At 38.4% G+C, this 24,116-nt stretch overlaps 1 protein-coding gene across 2 annotated transcripts in view; it reads left to right on the forward strand.

Moving 5' to 3' along the window:
• The window catches only part of HDAC11 (histone deacetylase 11), a 68,548-nt gene that overhangs the window by 37,530 nt on the left and 6,902 nt on the right, over window positions 1–24,116 (forward strand). For both annotated transcript variants that reach the window (XM_032764202.1, XM_032764211.1), the window contains 5 exons: window positions 404–446; window positions 4,515–4,591; window positions 6,155–6,217; window positions 14,271–14,367; window positions 22,571–22,749. In XM_032764202.1, coding sequence (XP_032620093.1) covers window positions 404–446; window positions 4,515–4,591; window positions 6,155–6,217; window positions 14,271–14,367; window positions 22,571–22,749 — 459 coding nt within the window. The remainder of the gene's footprint in view (window positions 1–403; window positions 447–4,514; window positions 4,592–6,154; window positions 6,218–14,270; window positions 14,368–22,570; window positions 22,750–24,116) is intronic.

Here is a 24,116-nt window from a genome sequence, read left to right on the forward strand (position 1 = left end):
CTGTAAACCTTAAGTGTATCGATACGTTTGCAGTTATTTAGAGCTTCTAAATGGGTTGTTGGGAGGATTGTTATATAAACTGGAATGATATGTTTGGAAGATTTACCCATTTGAACAATTTTTTCATTTTTTCTGCACTTTTCAGTTCAGTTACTAGGGGTCTGTGTTCAGTTAATTTTAGATGCACAATCTCAAGAGAATGAAGTATAGGCATCATGTTAAAGGGTCTCTTCCAGCATACCTTGCTCTGGTAAAACTTGGTAAAGCTTCCATTGACTTTAATGAACATCTGTAGTGACTATGTGGGAACCATAGAAATGACTAAACGGGGTCGAGGAGTACAGAATAAAAAACTTAATGCCATAGTTTATACATTCCTGAAATTCTTAATTTTTTCTTAAAGGCAGGAAAGCTTGCCATTGACAGAGGCTGGGCAATCAATGTGGGTAAGTAAAAATGTAATTAACCAAATGAAGTTTTACCAACTACTTTAAAAATAATTTATTTCCTCTCAACGTGACCTGTACCTTGTTTTATAACAGCCATCCTTACCTCAAATGTAAATGTCCAAAGTTTAATTTTAGAGAGGTTATGTTAATTTTGGAATTTTAGAGAAGAGAAAAATAACTTTTAGAGATGAATTTGAGAAGAAAATTAATTTTACAGAAGAGAATTTTAGTTTCCTAGTCTACTATAATCCATGTTGCTGTTTTGTGACCAAACAAAACAATCAGATTCTTCTAAGAAAAGAGAACAAACAATGGAATGCTAATTTGTGGGGATAAATCCTAATTGTTTAGTTATTAACTAAATAAAGGTAGACAATATCAGTATGGTATTTACATGATAAAACCTAATTTCTCAACTCTATGATTCCATGACTAAAGCAACAGACGCTCTTGGAATGAGACATGTAGGAAATTATAGAAGACAAAGTGAGATTTTGAAGAAAAATTACATGATTTATTGCAACAGGTTTTTAAATTTTCATTAAATTATATTTTAAAAAATCAAACACATAACATCAAATACCATCTCAATGGCAATATAGAATGAAATATACTATGTTTTATTTATATGTGGTCATCAACTGAAATCATAACAAAATTCAAAACCAAAAGAGTATCCACATTTATTACCAGAATAATTTTTCAAATGCCACGTAATAATCAAATCTCTAATTCAGGGGTTGGCAACCTTTCAGAAGTGGTGTGCCGAGTTTTCATTTATTCACTCTAATTTAAAGTTCTGTGTGCCGGTAATACATTTTAACGTTTTAGAAGGTCTCTTTCTAGAAGTCTATAATATACAACTAAACTATTGTTGTATGTAGAGTAATTACCTTGAATTTGGTTTTATATCATTCACTGTCATCATTATCCTGTGTTAAGTGCACCATGGAAGCTTTACAGTTGCTTATTAAATAAACACCTAGTGTGAAATTCACTCCATGGTCAGCACGTGGCCTGTGCACCTCTTAAGTCACTATTCTGGAGAGGAAGGATGGTCCAGTGGTATTAGTACTGACTGGGGTCATAGAAGACCTTGGTCCACTGATGACATTGTGAGAAACCTTGGGCACTTAATTTCTCTGTGCTTCAGTTTCCCCTCTCTAAATGGAGATAATAATATTTTCCTACCTCACAGGGGTTTTGTATTGAAGACTATAAGATGTTCAGATACTACAGTGATGGGGGACATATAAGTACCTTAGATAGATAGGGACTTAAGTCATGCATGGGCAATCTAGGCAAAAAGTGTGCTGGCCCTCTACACATAGGTAAATTTCATCCCTAGTTTGCAGACAAGTATGACTATGATTTTAAAAAGATATGTCAGATAATAAAATTTTAATAGAAGTTTTACAAATCATTTGTTCATTTCTTAAATTATATATTCATTTTCCCTAAGAAAGTAAGGTTTAAAAGATAAGTACTTTTTGTGAGATAATAAAATTGTTTGAAGCTTACTCAGATGAAATATTTGATGGGAAAGTAGAGGATCTTAATTATGGGCACAAACACTATGAATAAGAAAATGTTATTTGCTTCCAGTGTTCTGTTCCTTATCTTATATTGAAAGATAATCATTGTGGACACAGTTTGTATCCATACTTGCCAAATTAGTAACAACAATCAATATGGCACTTCTGAAAAACCACGTTAGCAATTTCACTGTACTGTTGTTGGAAAACTAATGTACAGTATCTGCTAAATTTTAGAGGAACAGGGAGACCACTGACAGTCTAGTTTGGCATCCTGCCTACGCAGTAGCCAGTACAGAAGGCTTCAGAAGAAGGCAAAAATAAAGTGGAAAAACATTTAAACTTAAATCTCTTGAGGAATAAATTCAGAGTTTTCACTTTATATTAATATTTCTTTCCATCTGATTTGGAGAACACAGGTTTTTTGGAGGAATCTTACTGGGCTGTAGGAAAATTCCTTTTACTCACATTTAGAGATTTCTATATAGAGATTTGGTATTCCAATGTATAAATTATTGACATTTAATAGACACTAAATGATGCTAGATTAGAATTGTTGAGAGATTCGTTCTGACTGTAGCATGATTCAAAGTTCTTTTATTTCCATAACTTGCCGCAATGCGGTTTCCCTTCAGCATCCCAAATAAATAGAGACCATATTTCATTTAACTCAACTGCAGGACTTCATTGTTCTGTTTTGTCAATGTCCATTTCTGTTTCACTACAAAACTGAAATATTTAATGCATTTGATGAATCTACAGTGTGAAAAAATAAAAGTTAATGATTTGAGAAATGCAGCATGTTTTTTATGGGCCCATACATTACATTGCTAACCATCAATTATCATCACATTTGCATGCAAATCCTATCATGAGGTAAATAAATAGCAATGGCACCTAACTACATTATTTTGCTAAATACGTGTGCAATAATTCTGCCACAGAAGAAAAAAGAGCACTCCAGAAAGAGAGATACTACACTGAAGTCATAAATATCCATTTCTTTAATCAAAGAATCTTTGGTCTCTCCCAGCCACAGAAATCTTTGAAATGTGTTGTAGTGAGAGCTTAGTTACAATAGGTTTGAATTTTTTGTATTTTTAACCATTTGTTTGATGTTTTTCAGTAGGTCAATAGGAATGACTGAGATCACTTCATTTAAAGAGACTTAATTGTAATAATAATAAATTATAAAGGGTACAGTGGAAATAAATTTGGCCTTCTTTCTATCCTTTCCCATAGTACGGCAAAAGGAAGAAGGTCAATGACTGCAGAAGGAATAGTCAGAGTTATAATTAGCTTTTGGATTTCACAGAGGTCACAGATGTACGATTTTCCCCACCTTTTCATATGTTTGTATGATAATTCTAAAGACGGTAACTCCAACATAGTGAGCATGTGGGCAGCCATCATGTCTTAAAAAGAAGAATTTGAGCATGTTTGTACTTCCAGAAAGAGAGAGAAAAAAAACAAATTTGTTATGTGTAAATATAAAATATTACCTCTTTCATTCTTCTGGACACATCTTTCTATTGTTTCTTAGTATAATCCTCTAGAGAGTAAACAGTCAGTATGAAAAAAACAAACAAAGGCAGACATGCTCTGTGGAAAGTCATATGAAATTATGTTTATCAGTTATATGGGTCAGATATATGTAGCTGGCTTATCAGTAAAGAATTATGGATTTTTATATAAAAATGTGTGATTAAAAATAATTAATGGTCTATACATTTTTAAAGAGCAACTCTTAAAATCCATTCTTGATCTTAGTGTTGACTCAAAACAATATTTTGCATCTATCCTACAGTTTAATGGCCCATGGATGTAGGAAGGCCTTGGGTACATTGGCTGTACTGTCTGACAGTCAGTGATGGTTCTTGTTTTGGGCTGTTGCTGACCCCTGACTTTCAGTCTGAGAAGAACTTGCCCATCCCATCCCATCCCATCCACCCCACAAGTTCTTGGGTACATTGTGTGGGTTTTCATTTCCCCCCTAGATAATTCATTAAGTTATTACTGTGGTAGAGGAAGGTAGTATTCTACCATGCCTGTTACACAGTTACTGCCTCAAGTAGGTTTACCCTTTGCACTTTGATGAGTTGAATTGGCCACCTGCTTTACTCTAAACTAGAGCACGTGGCGCTTGGTGGGTAGGCCATGGATGCAAAGTGCCTTACTACAAAGGCATGGGTTCTAATATAATATATAATTGTAGGGAACACCTCTCCTTTGAGCATAGTTCTTCATATGGTTGCAAGATTTCCAGGTTCTGGGACCAAATCACTTTAGATTGGGACACATACTGCTTCTTTATCTTGGGACCTGATAGGCCAAATATAAAAAACATGACATTGAATGTGATATGCTACCAGGACAATGAGTTAGGGGTTTTAGATGCTCTGTTCAATTTAAAAAAAATTGATGGCCATTGCTTAAGTAAATAGCAAACAAACATTTGTAGTGACAGTGTTTTCCATAGTATCTAGCTTTTTAGCCTAGTATTTCTTTAAAGTTACATTTTTACATTTAGGTGGTGGCTTCCATCACTGTTCAAGTGATAAAGGTGGAGGATTTTGTGCATATGCTGATATCACACTGGCTATTAAGGTAGGACATTTAAAAATAATTTTCTCTACCGTTTGTATAAATGAAAAAAATTATCAGCATAAATTTCTTATATCAGTAGTCTAACTTGCATCTTAATAAACAGGAGTACAGAAAACAGTCTGTAGACAGGGATCAGTATTAAAGTAGTCTAGGGACTGATGCTGAAGCATTTATTCATGCATAACTGTCACTGATGAGGGCAATAATTTTGTGGAGAAGGGCTGCAGAATCAGATTCCTTCAGGTAAACATGACTGAATACCATTTGTTATAATTCTTTCTTTAAAATAAAAATACTGTTTAAAATACCATAGGTTAATTGTCTTAAAATCTTCAGTGGGAACTGTCCTGATTCTGCAGTTGGCGAACCTGGCACCCACATGGGGCTCCACTGATTTCTGCTTAAATTTGCGTGAACACAGGTATCCACCCTCAGGATCTTACACTTAATGCATTTTGTCTTCCTAGATGTGAAGTCTTTGAAAATAACCTTACAAGGGCGGGGAGAGAGTTTGAAATACTTGATTATATTTAATATTGTATATTCTATAAACAAACAGCCATATGTAGAGGCTGAAATAAGACCTCCTGTAACTAAGACTTAATTACTCTTACAAAGTATATCACAGAATATTTGCTAGCATGCTATAAAATACTACCAAAAATAATTAAAATGTTAAAATATAAATAAATGCAGTACACTATATGGTGCGGTGCCCTAACTTCTTTTGGATGTTAGTTTACTAAATTGAAAAATCTCTTAATCTGCCCTGGGGCTCCCAACTATTCCAATGCACATTGGAGACTATAACTCTACCATAGTTTGTACATGTACTAAAGAGATTTTTTACCATCCATTAGTTAACAGTAGTTACTGTTATGACTCAAAGAATTTTTGAAAAATGTTAATGTGCTTTCTCAGTCATGTGGAATAGCAGTAAATGAATTCCACTACTAGTTTATAAAGTGACTTTGTAAAATAAAGTTTGATCCCTACTACAACATTCTCCAACTTTTTTTTGAGAGAGAGAGAGGGATATTCTTTATGCACATTCAGTCTGTGTCATTATCACAAACCAGGTAATAAATTTATCCTACACAATCCTTTAGAAATGTAAGCCATTGATGATGTGATAACCTGCATCACCTCTTGTAGTTCTAAACACAAGAAGTGGGAACTTTGTTTTTTTCAATTATAAGGTTTGAATCTGAAAGCTAGTCTATAAATGTAGTTCATGTATATAATGTGATGCAAATGCAGGGATCTTCTTTGTGTATTGGGTCCATAAGCATCTCAAGATAATTGTTTTCAAACCCTAAAAAACCCTCTCTCTATTTTATGTAATTATTCCTTCACATATTGTTAAGTTTCCATAATAAAGTGTTTCAAAAATATCTAGCCCTTAATTTTTGGCAAATAAGAAATATATACAGTGCATTCAATTAAAAAATGAGATTTACCATGCAAGTATCAAGCTTCCATTCTAATCTCTCATCTACTTTTCTAACTGTAGTTTTTTTTTGTTTTTTTTTTCTTTTTCCTCTGTACCTACTATGATTCCAGTTTCTATTTGAAAGAGTAGAAGGAGTGTCTAAGGCCACTATTATAGATCTGGATGCTCATCAGGTGAGTGATTCACATGTTTGGTGCTGTTAAAGAAAAAAAAAAAAAGTTTAACCAAAAAGCAGAAATCTTCAAAAATTCCATTTTTGTACCTGTATTATGGTAAAAATGTAAGTTACAGAATGCAAACCTCAATTGGAAAGGATTTAGGAAATAAATGTGTAACATCGTAGGCACAAAGCACTCCACCATAACTCAGTTAATTACCTGACCTGATATTTCTTAAGTTGATTTTATTATTATAATTAAAGAAATAGTTTCTTAGTTCACTGACACATAAATACAGTCCCAATTTTTTAATAAGTTATTGGAGAGCCTGCTCTTATCTATTCATTTGTCTGCTAATCAATAGGGTGCTGGTTTCTGACAAAGTGCCATTGGGATTCAGATTTGGTTGATGATTCCTTCAGTGCTGATTACTGTGCATCTTCTCTAGATTATATTTAGTAATCAAATCAATCAGGTTTTTCGATTGTTGTATAGTTTTTTCTTCATGCATAAACTATTTTTAATCCTTATCTATCTAATTCTAAAAATTTGTTTACCTAAGTATGCTCCTCTATGATTAGCTTCTAAGGTTTTTTTATTTTTCTCTTTGCTCTTCGAACTTCACGTATCATTTAGCTTTCTTGTATCACAATGCATTAAATCAAAACTGTAATAAGAAATCCTTTTGAGCCACTGAGTTAAGATCCATAGTAAGGGGTACTTTTTGCTGCCTGTCTGCCTAAGTATTGATAAACTCAGAATTTGGCTTTGGAGGATGAGTTTAGCAGTACATGCTAAACCTTAGGACTGGAAAACCAGAGAGTTAATTTGTACAGTGAGTAGGATTCAGAAAATTATACCCGTGTTGCCAGTGCCAGGAGATTGAAAAGCATGAGTCAGGCCTGAAAATATCATTAGGAGGCTTTAAGAAAAAAACCAAATATCACAAGACTTTAAATAAAATCACGAGAGTTGGCAATACTGAAAATATAACTGTCACTTTCCCTGCGTGTGGTAACTTAAATGGAACTTTCACTGTAAATCAGTTGCATTTTAAATAATTTTTCTAGAATTATTATTTCAGGTAAACTAGGGAGTGGATCCATGCTCATTGAGGCCCAATTCAGCAGTCCAATCCTAGTCATTAATGCTTACGGCCCTTAACTGCAATGGCACTTAAAACTAGGGCTGTCAAGCAATGAAAAAAATTAATCGCGATTAAAAAAGTAATCACGATTTATGACATGATTAATTGCACTGTTAAACAGTAATAGAATACCATTTAAATATTTTTTGATGTTTGCTACATTTTCAAATATATCGATTTCAATTATAACAGAATACAAAGTGTACAGTGCTCACTTTATATTTATTTTTATTACAAATATTTGCGCAGTAAAAAAAAAAAGTATTTTTCAGTTCTCCTAATACAAGTACTGTAGTGCAATCTCTTTATCATGAAAGATGAACTTACAAATGTAGAATTATGTACAAAAAATAACTGCATTAAAAAATAAAACAATGTAAAACTTTAGCACCTACAAGTCCACTCAGTCCTATTTACAGAGGACATGGGTCCATGTTGATTACGGGTTCTGCTCGATAACAGTTCAAAGCAGTGCAGGCTGATGCATGTTTATTTTCATCATGTGAGTCAGATGCCACCAGCAGAAGGCTTTGGTAGTTTGGGTTCTGCAGTTTCTGCATCAGAGTGTTGCTCTTTTAAGGCTTCTGAAAGCATGCACCACACCTTGTCCCTCTCAGAGTCTGGAAGATGCTTCAGATTTTTAAACCTTGGGTCGAGTGCTGTAGCCATCTTTAGAAATCTCACATTGGTACCTTCTTTGTGTTTTGTCAAATCTGCAGCGAAAGTGCTCTTAAAATGAACAACGTGTTGAGTCATCATCCGAGACTATTATAACATGAAATATAAAGACCTGGAGACATACAATTCTCCCCCAAGGAATTCTGTCACAAATTTAATTAATGCATTTTTTTTTAACGAGTGTCATCAGCGTGGAAACATGTCCTCTGGAATGGCGGCCAAAGCATGAAGGGGCATATGAATGTTTAGCATATCTGGCATGTAAATACCTTCCAATGCCAGCTACAAAAGTCCCAAGCAAATGCCTGTTCTCATTTTCTGGCGACATTGTAAATAAGAGGCAGGCAGTATTATGTCCCGTAAATGTAAACAAACTTGTTTGTCTTAGTGATTGGCTGAACGAGAACTAGGACTGAGTGGACTTGTAGGCTCTAAAATTTTGCACTGTTTTGTTTTTAATGCCATTATGTAACAAAAAAAAAAATCTACATTTGTAAATTGCACTTTCATGATAAAGAGACTGCACTACAGTACTTGTGTGAGGTGAATTGAAAAATAGTTTCTTTTGTTTATCATTTTTACAGTGCAAATATTTGTAATAAAAATAATAATATAAAGTGAGCAGTGCACACTTTGTGTTCTGTGTTGTAATTGAAATCAATGTATTTGAAAATGTAGAAAAACATCCAAAAATATTTAATACATTTCAGTTGGTATTCTGTTGTTTAACAATTCGATTAAAACTGCGATTAATTGCAATTAATTTTTTGAGTTAATCGTGTGAGTTAACTGTGATTAATCGACAGCCCTATTTAAAACCATACTCAAATGCTTTGCTGAGTTAGGGTCTAATGTCTTGCATGGGAGGATGATTAACCTTAAACTTTTGTAAGTTTAAGCAGCAGCTGAAATAGCATGCTTTAACTTTTTGCCTCTTGAGACTCTGGGTCACCCTTCTGCTCCTCTGAAGAGGACAAAAATATTTCACCGTAACTCTTTTCAAGAAGAATCAACAAGGAGCATCCCCAGTTATGTGGAGAAATTTTGTTTGATCTGTGTATGTTTTCCTGCTTATTGCAGATGACATGGGGAAGAAGAAAAAGGCATCTTGTTTTGCTTTTTGTGGATGTACTTACAGCATTTTTTTGAATACCTAGTTCCAGGTAATGATTTGGGTCTAGTGGCAGAGTCTTTAATGAAAGCCCCTAAAATTAAAATATTCATAGGTAAAATTTTGGTTTTTGAAATGTATTAGATTAGAGTACTACAGTGGCTTTCATGAAGTATATGGTTACACATACAGTATGTGTTGTGATCTTGTAAGTCTCAAAACAGTTATTTTGAGAAAGAATTTGCAAGAATCTTTACATAGTTGAAAACTTCACAACAGAACATAGACCTTTTTGATGCATGCTCACTTCCCTCCTGAAGACATGTTTGAACACTACACACATTGTTTTGATACCAGGATATTGTTCCTGAATGATATCCCCTGGTAAGATCTTTGGCAAGCATATAAATTGTGTCAGGACATATGCTGTCCAGTAGCATATGGGAATATTCTGTCTTGTTTGTAACCATTTTTAATAAACTTTATTCAAATCAGCACCTAGATAACTACAGTGATGAGTACATTAGGAATACCTAAGAGAAATCTCACCTGATACTAATCAGGATATCAGGATTTTAATAATCCATTTAGGTTTTCAGAAAGTCTTTACACTTTATCACCTGAGACACTTACTTTTTTTAATTTTGTGGTTGGAGTGCCAAAAGGAATGAACTCTTCTCTTGCTACTTTTTGCAGCTTCTGACCCAGCTTTCTATAATGATCTCTGTAATGTCTTTTATTCTTTGGGAAGGGGAACTTTCCAGTGTACTTCTAATTCCTGACAGGGAGCTCCTGAATGAAGCTATTCTTAGTTCTCTTCAAAGCAAATGCTCTGGATATTTATTTTCACTAGTAGACATTTCTTATTCAGTAAACTAAAGAAAAGCTGGCCAAGTTAAGGTATGCACAGGATGGATAAACTCTTTCTTCTGTTGTTTCAGACTTAAAAACAAAAAGCGCATGGCTCCTGCTTTATTCTTAACTGAGTGTAACATAGCTAAGCACTGTAATTTAGTATTATATCTGAACCCGCTTATTTACGTATTTGGAAGTACATCTTAGGTATGTCTCCAGAGCGAGCCTTCCAGCCCAGATTAACACACACACATTTGTGGGGCTCCAAAAATAGCAGAGTAGACAGCAATTTGAAGGTGCAGCTCAGGCTGGAGCTCAGGCTTTGAAGCCCTTCTCGCTCCCCAGGCTGTGTTACAAGTGTCTTAATACAAACAATTATTACTAAGTGGCGCTATCAAGAGGAACATATGATATCTAATCTTATACATTTGCAGTGGCTATCAGTGCATTTCCAATGCATTTCTGTATACGTTTGATCAATTTATTATTAGCAGCATTGTTGTAGTCCTGTTGGTCCCAGGATATGAGAGACAAGGTGTGTGAAGTAATATCTTTTATTGGACCAACTTCCAATAAAAGATATTACCTCACCCACTTTGTCTCTTACATTAGATCAATACAGTATGGCTGTGGATGCCTAGGAGACTACCCATCTTGACACCTCTAGTTAACTGTGATGTCTTGTCTAATAGTCCTTACTTTTGAGTGTTTGGGGATTCAGTGTAGAGTTACTTCACCCATTGGTCCAACAGGAATCATCTGACCTTTAGGGAACAAAGTAGGGTTAATCTTAAAAACTTTTCCCAGGTGGTTGTTGGTGATAAATGTCTAGCTTATCTTAAATGAGGCTATTTTTGGTATACATTGATCAACATATTGTGAAGTTTGTTTTTGTAAATATGTAATTACACCCAGAGAATGTTTTGGTGCATTCTGTAACTTCAAACCCAGCAGGCTTTAGGTCCTCATTTTAGCAATAGGCCATCTCTTTAAACAGTGCATGTGCTAAAGATTTGTACTTGCCATTGGCAGTATGTATCAAAAACTTGCTGCTGCAGGACACTTTGGATTGTTTGTATTAGGTGTTCAGCAAACTAAAAGAATTGTATCAGCAAACTGTAAATTGATCTGTGCACTGGAGAAGGGATATAAATATACGCGTGTACCTAAGGAAGTTTTGCTGACTGACTTTCAACAGTAAGATAGTTTTTGCCATGTTCCATAATTGAAAACAACTAACATAATTTGGATTAATTCAGTCTTCCCTTTGTTTACAGGCAAACTTGGGGCCAGATTCTGAGAACTCATGTACACCCAAACCGTCTCATTTCATTTAATGAGAGTTGGGGGTCTTAGCAGCTCTTTGGATCAGGCCTTTGAGCAATTATAGTACTGGGATTCAACCCTGGGATCTGTACTCTTTTTTTTTTCTAGCCATAATCTGTGCAATGTTATTGTCATCTCTCCCCTTCCCCCTTTTCCGGCCCCCAAATACTCAGTAAACCTTTATCATTTTCTCACTTGCTTCACCCATTTGGATAAAGATAAGTTTTCATTTCATGGGGAAAAATAAAGCCTCACTTTTTAAAGCAGAATCTCGGCCCTGGAATTCAGTGTAACCTAAAAATAGTACACTGTGAACTCAGAGTGAAGCTGACAACACAAACCTGGCCAAAAAAACCAAAAAAATCCGAGAAGCCGAAGAAAAAAGAATGAATGGAGAAAACCACACACATTGGCTACTCTATCAGTCAGGGTGACTGTCCCGAGGTAATGAACTTACTCGTCAGAAAGATACCTTGGTAAAGCAGTGCCATGTACTACTACTAATTTACCTCCCCACAGATTAAATGTGCCTTGTGTGGTTGTGATACAGCTCCCCCCAGTGCTCCAAAAAACTACCTCAGCGAGGGGCGGAGCTCCCAGCGTTGTGGCACTGTTTACACTGGTGCTTTACAGTGCTGCAACTTGCTATGCTCGGGAGGATTTTTTTCACCCCCTTGAGCGAGAAAGTTACAGTGCTGTTAATTGCCGATGTAGACTAGCCCTTTTAGTCAGTAAAAATTAAGACAGCTGTGGTCTGAATAACTGGTTATAGAAAATCATGGGATCATCACTTACTGTGTTTGATTATTAATTACTCAGCACAACGTTGGTGCTTGATTATATTTTATGCTCCATAACTGTGGCAATAAAGCTACCTTAATAAAATGTTCACTGTTGCAAATTTAAGCTGAATTGTAGCTCCATCATGTGGCTAGAATGTAGAAATATTTTCTGGTCTACATACAGTGATGCAACCTAACAATCGTTGAGAATTGCTCAGCATTGCATAAGAAACAAGAGACTCTTAAAGAGAATTATAATTAGTTCAGCGTGCATAATCACTGCAGCAACTTCTACAGGAGATGAGTTTGACCTTCAATGCTTGTAACGGGAGGACTGACTTCAGGGTAACGGAGTACAGTATATATACATACGCACATACACCCCTTCTAAAGAAGGAATGATTTATTGTGTGTACTGAGAGCAACTCTCATCTCTGGTAGTAGGATTTTCAGCAAAATGCTAATAAGGGGCTAAAAAGTTTTTTGTGTGGATTTGTTTTATAAACCTGATCAGTCCATACTGTAGACTGATTATCTTTACTGTTCAGCAATAAAAAGTTATTTATTTTAGAAAAGCTGGTAATGTACTAAAACTGCTTTTAATCAGAAATGTATACAGTATTTTAATGTGGTGTTAATCCACTTTTGAGGCAGTTTCATTGCTATGATGAAACATAATGATCTAAAAGGATATGTTACCTTCCAGCACATCTCTTATCTACATGCTAAAATTGGCCATGAAACAAAACCATAGATTATGTAATGTTGTTACTTTGTATTTCTGAAGGGATCTTTCAAACTGTGTCAAGGCTCCCCATTAAAATGCTTCTCAAGAAATCTCTGACCTTATAGCTGTTGTGCCAGTGATCTGTAGATTATAGGCTATATCATTGCCTCCTACAGTGTTTCTCTTTCATTATGGGAAGGAGTATGTGAGGTAGCAGACTAGACAAGAGCAGATCTGCCACTACCAGTGTCATGAGGAAGTTCCATTACTCTCAGGGCACCGAGTTCATCAGCCTTGAGAACTTGGCTCACTCCAGAGCTTTACTGTCATTAGTTACCCATCTTTGTACTACCCTCTTCTTTGGGGCCTGGGAGTAGTGAAATAGTACAGTAAGAGTTCATGCTCAGCCACCTTTAACAGGCCTTATCAGTGGCACAAAAACATGCAGTGGAGCATTCATGTACTCTCCACCACCCTTTCACATATACTAGCCAGTTTTAGTATTGTAATGGCTCTTTTTCTCTTGGGTGTCTCCAGGACTGGGAACCACAGCAGAGGTACAACTTTGCAACTGTTCAGAGAGTTTTATCAAGTTAATGTTAAATTAGACAACAAAAATACTGAAAATATTATTTTCATGGATTTACTCCTATACTTTGAAATCAAATCATTCTGATTACCATCTTGCTTTCATTCTTTACATAAACTCTGACATTTAACACATTATATCTTGTGAACCACTAATTAGAGATTGTTTTATAATATCTGATAGGAGTGCAGATGACACTCACTGAAATCATATTGGAATTCAAGAGTGTGGAAAAAAGAGATGATTATCAGAATCTGATTTTCCCTTTACCATTCCTTTCCCTACCCCAAAGTCCAATATTTCAATAGAGATTCCTGGTTTTACAATGGTAGAATGTAATATGTTTCTCATTCAATGTTATTGATATTTGACTTTTGCAGTCTTCCCTGAATGTTAATTAACTTTTTCAACATTTCACTGATTATCAGAAAAACTCTGATCTCATTTTACGTATTCTCAGTAGCTGACAAGCTTCTGCAATATGGTGCGGTTAAAGCCTAAGACTTGGTCTGATTTCTATTCCTGGCTTGGATACAGACTTTCATTGTGACACTAAGCAAATTGGCTGCTCAGTTCCTTAGTTTTCCTGTCTGCACAGTGGAAATGAAAATACTTTTGTATCTGCAAGGGAGTATTGTAGTGCTAATTTCAGTAATATTTGTAAAGCACCTGAGGAGCCTCAGATAGATATACTGTTATTCTCACCATCAGAATAACCTTTAAGGATATAAACAAGAAAAAGTACCTAGAACATTAAACACTGTATCATTGTATTCTTAATTTCCTTTATGCTCACAGATTCTTTAATACTGTGTTTGTTTGCTAAGATTAACGTATTGAAATTTTCTTATAGGGGAATGGCCATGAGAGAGACTTCATGGATGATCATAGGGTATATATTATGGATGTGTACAATAGATATATTTATCCAGGGGATGGATTTGCTAAACGTAAGTACTTTTCAAACTGATATGATCTTAAAGTATTAAAAATGTATTTACCACAGAACAGTTGCTTCATTTACCACTGAAATGTTGCTCACTCTGAGGTAAAATACAGCAACACAAAAATATTGATGAACTTAATATAAAAAAATTCCCTATGAGGATGTTTGCAAAAAGTTGCAGCAAATATTTGAACTTCAGCGTCTGTCATAGTTCTGATTAGCCGCATAGTATTACTTCTGATTCATTGGCTGGCTAAGATTGGACCCCAAGTGGTCAAGAGGGAGGGTTAAGAGAAGTCATTTAGTTTGTTTTATGTTTCTTTAAAGGAGAAATCGTAGTTACACTTCTTTCTTTAGCCTAGTCTACAGGAAAATAATTTATGGGTCTAGACATACCCAGGGATGCCCGGGGGGCGGGGGGAAGTGGGGCAATTTGCCCCAGGCCCTGGAGGGGCCCCCCACGAGAGTTTTTTGGGGCCCGTAGAGCAGGGACCTTCACTTGCTCTGGGGGCCCCGGAAAACTCTCGCAGGGCTTGGGCCCCCAGAGCTTCTTCCACTCCAGGTCTTCAGCGGCAATTCGGCTGCAGGGGATCCTTCCACTCTGGGACCCACCGCCAAAGTGCCCCGAAGACCCATGCGGGGGGTCCTTCCACCCCGGGACCCGCCACTGAAGTGCCAGGTCTTCGGTGGCAATTCGGCGGTGGGGGGCCCCCGCCACCAAAGACCCCAAACACCCTGAATCCTCTGGGCGGCCCTGGCTGTACCAGCAAATCCTCCTAGTGTAGATGCAGTTTATGTTGGTAAAAAAATGTCTTTTCTGGTATAGTTTTTACCAGTTCCGTGAGCATAATAATCTCTACCAGCAAAAGCACTCATATCAGAATAACAACGTTTGCACTAGTGCTTTTGCTGGTAAAATCACACCCCTAAGCAACATTACTATACTGGCAAAAGTTTCTATTGTAACCTTGGCTGTTGAGGTAAGTTTTATTTTTTCAAAATGTGTCTGCCTTTTGGAGTTAAAATAGTAACAGGAATAGTTTGATTTGCTCCATGTGTTTTTCCCTCAAATATATATAGTATGCTATTTGCATATGTTCATTCCTGCATTATCGCTGCTGGCTTTCTGGACTTTCCTGTGTGGGGCTTATCTCAAAGTAATATGTTTAGGTCAGTGTGCCTGTCTTAGATGCCTATATCTGCAAACTTTATTTTTCATCTTATTTACCAAGTATACTGTCTACCGATGTGTCCTTTTCTTAAGGACATCTGCTCTAACTTCTGTCTGAAAGGAAGTATGTTGTATTGCCCATGTTTTAAGATTTCTTTTGCCTGGGTCATTATTCAGTGTCCTAAGGGCATCTGCTTTTTGACATATGTTTCATTGGATTGAGGCATGTGCATACAATGAAGAGAAACAATAACAATAATCATTACACATCGGCAAAACATAGTGATATCTCAGTCATGCTTGTTGTAAAGTGGCAGCAACTAGATGTGAAGAGACAGGTTTACCATTTGCATCATGGGTGTGTTACCACAGAAATATGCTTCAGAGGCATTTAATTAAAATATATAATTTAAGCAAAACATGTAGGCACGAGGCCCACATCTTTAGAGGCCAGAGATGAGGCACCTATCCAAATAGGTTTAGGCTGCTACTGATATGCTGTAGAATCTAGGGATGAAACATTATTTCATGGTTGTTCTAGCATAGATGATGCCACCCTGGCATTCGTGTATGAAATCTCACAAGGGCAAACATTTTGCAAATGAGAAGTTTCATGCCATGCCATGCAGCAGTCTGATATACAGGAAAAGCTGGATGGGCAACTTTTTGAGGGCACAAAAATACACAAAACCAATTGGGAGAAATAAGTTAAATTATTCATGATACTTTTTGTTAACTCTACTTAGTAGGTCTATATGATATAGGTTTGGACCTATCAAAGGGCAGATACACCCTGTCAGCGCCTAAGAGTGGTGTGGCCTCAGGATCTGAGTCACTAAGACAGACCTGGGCTTCAGGACCATAAGGCCCAGTGGCCAAAGTCAAAGTAGCTGCCCTTCTTCCCAGGGCAGTATGGTCCAATGGCCAGAGTCAGTAGGGCTGTCCAGTGGTTCAGCATAGTAAGATCTAGTAGCCTCCAGTGGCCCAATTCACCTCCCCATATGTTGGCAGTGTCCGTGGCGGCTCAGATGAGGTAGGGGCCCAGGCCCACTCTTCTCAACCAAGTCTTGATCCAAGGGCCCAGGGAACTGACATCTCGCTGCTCAGTCTTGGTCACCTGTCACTACTGTACCATTCCCATGGTCACTTCCTACCCCTTCTTCCAATGCAGGGGGTCCCTCAGCAATTGCGGCCTTGTCTCCATTGGGCTCAGCAGTTGGCTGGGGTTTGGTAGAGGTACAATCCTGGCTGGCATTGGCATCTGGTGGCTTCGGCAGTCTCCTAGCAGGAACTTTCAGCACACATCTGCTCTCATCAGAGGTCAGTCCAGACTGACCTGAACTGCTCCCTCTTATACTGTGGTTCCAGTCAGAGCATGCCCAGGAGGTGTAAGGGGCCGTGGCTTCCTCACTCCATAGCGTGGGGTTAACCCCCTCCAGTCCAGTGCAGGGCAGGCATATCCCATAACAGGACCGTTCAGATGGGGCGGTTGAAGCACTAGTTGAAACTTCTATGAAGAGTAGTATATCATGACCGCTAATGAGAAGTAATGTTTCTTCCAGATGTTATTAGAGGAATTCAACTATGTACAGCTTGCTGTGCAAAGCAGTGGTTTTGTTTTGGTTTTATTTGGGAATTTCACTACATTTATAATTGACCAACATGTTGATTTTTAAAATGACAAGTTCACCAAAAAGCAATAGAATCCTTCCTGTAATGGTACCTGAAAATTCATTAAGTGTTCATTAATCATCACAAAAAAATCTTTAGACTTATTTTAGGTCTTCTTAGTAGTGGATGAACTTCTGAAATGTAAGGTGACAGCATTAGCTGGTCTTGTTAGTAACCCATTCAAGAGACCATGCAAAATATCCAAATTGGCTAGACTTGCTATTGATTTAAGGACAACTGTCACTACTTAGAATTTTTTATATGTTTTCATTAGACTAAACATTTTTTAACAAATGGTTCATTCAGGATTAGCTAACTCTGCGTAACTAGGGATCATGTTCCCTGCAGAATTGTTATTTATATAACAAACCTTTAGAAAATGAGTAACCTCTGAATACCCTGTAAGCATTTTGAAAAGAAGTAGAATACTCTCACTCCAACTGTTAGACACAGGGTATTTGGTGTTTCACCATGAGGTTTCCCTTAATTATGGTGGCCTCTCGTAATGAATTAACTGGCTATTTAAATTAAAAGGGAAGAAGCCTAAAGTTGGGTTGATCTTCTGATTCAGTTTGATAAGATGCAAATGTCTGTGGCAGGCTTGATTTGTTTACAGTGTCAGAGTGCAGTGTGTACTTTCTTTCTTTCTGCTTAATTTTTTTTAATATAACTGTCACTCTGATAAATAGCATACTTTCTTAATTTGGATGATTGACAAGGAACACATGCAACACACTACATCTTTCTTTATTTTTCGAATACTTAACTCCAATGTTTACATGATAGCATACACATTTCAAAGTATTACATCAAAAATGTTTGTCCAGGGTACATCATGTCTACCAAGAGAAAAAATTACTAACAGATGAAGTTAAACCAAATTGGTCAGTGCATTCCTATACTTATTTATCAAATAGCAATGTGTTCTAATATATGGAGTGTGTAATTCATTTATAACTTTTCCATAAAAATGGAGCACGTTTGTTGATTTTAAATGGCAACCCTTCTGTAGTTTTAATAGCTGTATTTAGAAAATATTGTGTGAATTGTTGTTTGCTACTCTACATTTCCTGCTGCGTGGTCCTTTGTTCAATTCATGCTGCCTTTTTGTTTTATTAACTAAGCATATCAAACTTGCATTAGTATCCTGTTAACATTTTGCATGTTGCTTAATTGTAAGACTTTTATGAAATAAGTGTGTGTACAGTACCTAAAAGGTGACAGTCATCCTAGTATAAATGGTCCATTTAAGTTCAGTTATTTTTAGGCCATGAATATATACCTTAAACCATGTGGAAGGCACAGGCTCTCTCTGCAATGAGATGAGTTTCACCCCAGATCCTCTGAAAATAAAGACAATTGCTAAATTTGTCACACTTCTGTTTCTACCTGGCTTGGTATTATCTTGCTGAGATGGAAAATACAAAGACTCTTAGTCATACCAGCCATACATGTCCAATCAGATGCTGTCCCCCTGCGGGTAGTGCTCTCAGTTCTGCCAATTGAAATGTGACTCATAATCCAGATGGGAAAAGTTTCCCCTTCAGCTCCTCTTCCTCACTACTAGAAGCTACTCCTGCGTATTCTGAGCAGTCAGCTAAGTTTTCTTCCTCTATCTATCATTACTCCTGAGGGAATTCTGTGCCATAAAATTATGCACACAATATTCTAAAATTCTGCAAAATTCTGCACATTTTATTTGTCAATAAATAACTGTGGCTCCAACATGGCAGTGGGGAGCACAGGCCACTGGTGGCATTGAGGTAGGAGATCATCCTGAAGCCCCCACCTCCTCCAGTAGAGAGACTTGGCAGTGAGGCTGTACCTGACCCTGACACAGTGCAAGAGCTGGGCCTGCCCCAGAAACACCCCGGGGTCATGCCCCTCTGCAACAGGCGCCCCAGGTGTGGGTGGGCAGGCTCAGTCCAGCCTCAGTCCAAATGTGGAGGGGCTTAGTGTGGAGGGATCCAGGTGTGGGGTGAGACGTTTCTGTGTGGGGCAATCTGGATGCGGGAGACTCAGTGGGAGATCTGGATGCACAGAGGCTCGTTGTGGGGGTTCTTGGTGCAGGGGCAATGGGAGCCTGCAGTGGATCCAGGTAAAGGTGATTGGGGTTTGGGGGCAGGTCTGGGTGTGGGGACATGGGCCTTGGTGGGGGGAGTCTGGGTGTGAGCGGCTCAGTGGGGGGGGTCTGGGTGCTGGGGGAATGGGGCTTGATGGGGTGAGGGTCCAGGTGCAGCTGGTTGGGGCTCAGTGGGGTGGGGGTCTGGGTGTGGGGGGCTCATTGGAAGGGTCCACGCGTAGGGGAGTAGGGCTTGTCAGAATGAGGGTTTGATGGGCCTGCTTAATGGGGGAGCCCCAGCTGCTGCCAAGGGGATGCAGCATGCCAGGTTTCTGCTCCCCCCCACAATTCCCCTATCCCGTTTTCTTCTCCATCCCCCACCCCTCACTCCCACATTCCTCCCTCTCTCTGCCCTATTCCACCTCCACCCCTTTACCCAGTCCCACCATGAGCACTCAGTGTTGCACAGAAAACAGGAAGGCTCCCAGCACACAGAAGGGGAGCACGACTAGCACTAGGACCTAGGAGGAGGCGTTCAGCTGTAGAGTCAGCAGAGCTGAGAGACAGCCTCCTTAAGCTGGGCAGCTCTGCTCCTGGGGGCAGTGGCATATAACCCCATGTGCCCCCCATGCCTCGCCTCTGTTTGGAGGGGGGAATCCCTACCAAAAAACTTCACTCATGGTTGCCCTCCACCCTTGTGCAGCTTCCCTTTCCTTGCCTGCCATTTTCTGCAGGGAAACGCAAGAAATCCATGGGGAGGGGGAGCATTCTCTACAGGCTCACAGGCACGCAGAATCCCCCCAGAAGTATATCATACTTGTATGGTCCCTGTTACTGTAGTATCTGAGTGCTTTGCAGTCTTGTTTGTATTTATCTTTACAACAACCTGGTGAAGTTAGAAAGAGCTATTGCCCCAGTTGTACAGTTGGGGAACCAAGTCACCAAGATGCTAAGTGATTTGCCCAAAGTTACACAAAAAGTCTGTGGAGGAACAGGGACTTGAACCTTACTCTTCCTAGACTCATGCCTTTAGCATCCTTAGTTGTCCTGGTGACTCTTCCCTCTTTTACTCACTGCTCTCTTTGCAGGCTCCCTCACCCCACTGTGATTCTGGTATGATGCAGTGGGGAGGAGTAGGAGGCCAGCACTGCTATTACTTAGCTCTAAGCAGCAACACATCCCATGGGAGCAGCTATGGTATGAGGGAGACAGGATCAATGAAATTACTAAGAAATTTGGGAGAGAAAGTGTTGACGAAAAGGAGTGGAGAGGGATTGGACTGTTGTGAGAAGAGGATCAGTGTGAAAGATTGGGGGAGAAAAGTCAGAGAGGGACAGTGAGGAAGGGGGCAGGGGAGAGAAGAAGCAGGTGTGAGAGAAAAAAGAAGGAAAGCAAACACTTCAGGGACAGATAAGGAAAAGATAGTCTTGTGGCTGATGCAGAAGACTCCAGGTCAAAACCACTGGGTTAATTGGTGCTGGAACTAAGGGTACTGGGGAGTGCTGCTGCTCTCCCTGGTTCCACGTGGTTCCTATCATGTACAAGGTTTACAGTTGGGTTCTATGGCTCTCCACATTCCCACTATATAAATTGTTCCAGCACCCCTGACTGGGTTCCATTTTCAGTTCTGGTATTAAGTCAATGTATGACTTTAAAACAGTCATGCCACCTCTTTTTGCCTCCATTTCCCTTTTGTAAAATGGGACTATTGATAGCAGCCTTCCTTAAGATCTATAGAAGTATTAGCATTAATTTCTTATTAGAGAGAGAGAGTTTGAACCAGAGAAACCTTGCATGTTAACACACCCCAAAATGTCACTTGAGCTACTTTGAACTTGGCGGCAACATATGCAGTAAGCAATTAAACATTGTAATCTTAGGTTGTGTTTGCTGAAGATGAGGACATGGTACCTGAGAGCTGTGGGACATGGGTCCATGATTGTCAGAACTGACATTTAATGGTTTAATCAAAACCACACTTATCTTTCTTTCTCTACTAATTGTTTCCCCTCCTCTTTTTAAACTCCATCCAGCTGTTGTATTGTTTCCCCTGAATATGAGCTAAGTATTGTCCATAGTTGTATGTATGAGTACAGCTGTGCACAATTTTATGAATATTTATGTAACAACAAGAGCAGAAATCATGAAGAATAATATCAAAGGAAGCAGAAATATGAAAGGAGTAAAAGAAAGATGGAAAGACACAGAACAACTACAAAGCTGGATGTGCACTGGAATGCAACAATGAGCCTCATGAAGATTATTAGGACAAATTATCTATCATTGTATTTTTTGTTTTTATTCAGTGGAGGTAGAAGCTCCAGTGTGTTTTTTACAGCACCTACAGCATAATGAGCCACAGTCCCTACCCTGAAGGAAGTCTGAAATGGATTTGATTTCTCTATTTGTATTTTAATGTATTTGTAAGTTATTCAAAACTCTCAGTGCACATAGCTAGGCTATGGAATCTTGTGTCCTTTCTCTTACCCTCATCCACGATCCGGCATTTCTTCCGATGTTTTGCTCCACCCATTTGTAGTTATTTGACTTCAATTAAGCCGCACTCTCACAATCAGATCTGCGGGGGCTGACCCATACAAAATCCTGCTGACATCAAAATAAGCAATTAGCATGAATTAGTGTTTGCCAACACACCTGATTACAAGATAAGGATATTTGATGGTAAGCAGTTTTGGGCATCCATACAGCACTTTGCACAGAGGGACTCTGATTCTGATTGTAGCCTCTGGGTGCTGCTGTAATACAAATAAATATTAATAATTTATCTTAATGATCTTTGTCTTACCAGCTTTTCATGCCAGCACTTGTCCTACACTGCAATTAAATTTTCTTTACATCTTTCTTTTACTACTTTCAGGCTTTAGTGTCTTGTCAGTTTGATGATATTTTTTACTGATTTCCTTCCCAGTTGTTGAATATTTATGGGATAAATGTAAATGGAGATTACTTTTATTCAATAATAGTCCCTCTGTATTATGTTCTCTTTTATTCATTATGCCTGATTTTTTTTTGTCTTTTAAATGTAAAAATGTTCCCAGGTTGTAGTATTTAATTTAGCTGCAGCTTTTTTTTTTTTTTTGCTGGAAGTGAAAAGAAAGATTGCTAAAATGTTTTGAAGTTAAAAGTTAAGTTAAAATCTTATGAAATTATGTATATTTTCACAATGTTCATAAATTATAATCTTTATGCTTTTCATCTTGCTTCTGTCTGAGTCTTGCTTTTTCCTTCACAGCATGGTCATTTGTTTCTTTGATTCAGTATCATTAAACCAATTTTTTTTAGGAGCCATAAAGCGGAAGGTTGAATTGGACTGGGGTACAGAGGACACAGAATATCTTCAGAAGGTACAAACACATGTGGAAGGGGCATTAAATGAATCGAGGCCAGACATTATCATTTATAACGCTGGAACTGATATCTTGGATGGTGATCCACTGGGAGGTCTTGCTATTTCACCTCAGGTTTGTATAACGATACAATATCTACAGACTTTACTGGGATGTTTTTCCCCCAGTGAATACCGATATCAATGGCTGGATTCACCACAACTTTGCCCCCTTATCTCTGAGACTTTGGAACCTCGCAGAAGCTAATCACATCCTCCCAGCTGGTGGTTCTTTTCTGCTGAAACCTAACATCACCCTATTCCCTGATCTTGAGCTTCCCCTCCCTCTTGTCTTTCCTCTCTTAGTCCCCAGGAAAGGACAGACATAGCAACTGTAGTTTTGTATGTTATCTTTTTCTAGCACTTAACTCATTAGCTGTCCTTGTTCTTGGGCCATAGCTTGCAAAACCTTAGGTGCAGGCAATAGGGAAGGAAAAAAAGAATAAGCTGATATGTGTATCGGTCCTTCCTGCTGAATGTTTTCAGATTTCATAGAAATGTAGGGCTGGATGGGACCTCAAGAAGTCATCAAGTCCAGCCCCCTGCTCTGAGTCAGCACTAAGGCCATCCCTAACAGTTGTTTGTACAACCTGTTCATAAAAACCTCCAGTGATGGGCATTCCTCAGCCTCCTTGAAAGCCTATTCCAGAGCTTTCAGTACCCTTAGAATTGGAAAGTTTTTCCTAATATCTGACCTAAACCACTCTTGCTGCAGATTAAGCCATTTACTACTTGTCCTGTCTTCAGTGGACATGGAGAACAGTTGATCACAGACCCCTTTGTAACAGCCCGTAGCAGTCTCCATCCCTCTCTGCCAGTGCTGCCACAGTCAGCAAGTAAAGAGCCTGCAGAAGCTGGTGGGAGAGGATGGGGCCAGGCAATCAACTAAGTGCTGCCAGCAATGCTGTGGCTTAGCTTCTGGCACAGTTCCCCTTTGGAGCCACGCTTTGTCCTGTGTAGGCTGAGGCAGTTCTAAATGTCTGTAGATCTGCCCTCAATACTGATAAAATGCAGCAAATATTGTTTTATATACATGTTTGTCTTAGGAAATTTTTTAATGAATATGATCCTGAGCTCTGAGAAATCAGCTACAATAATCTGAGATACAGACATTTCAGAAGAAGCTTGAGTAATGACACAGCATGTGATGGGGTTGGTGTTTAGTTGTCTGAGTGATGATGCTCATTTTCCATTGTCATCGATGATAGAAGAGAAGCTCAGTATTAATGCTGAATTTATAAATTGCAAAGTGTTAAGCAAGCAAGCAATCAGAATAGTTTTTATTATTAACTATTCTCTGAGATAGAAAGACAGCACTGAGGCACTGATCATAGCAGCACAGAAACAGGCACTGAGCACCAGATCCATTGAAGCAGGGGTCTACCACACTAGAGAGGACCCAAGGTGCAGACTGTGCAGAGAGGCCTCAGAGACAGTCCAACA

This window comes from Chelonoidis abingdonii, chromosome 17 (assembly GCF_003597395.2).
Source record: "Chelonoidis abingdonii isolate Lonesome George chromosome 17, CheloAbing_2.0, whole genome shotgun sequence".
In the NCBI taxonomy this organism is placed as follows: Eukaryota; Metazoa; Chordata; order Testudines; family Testudinidae; genus Chelonoidis; species Chelonoidis abingdonii.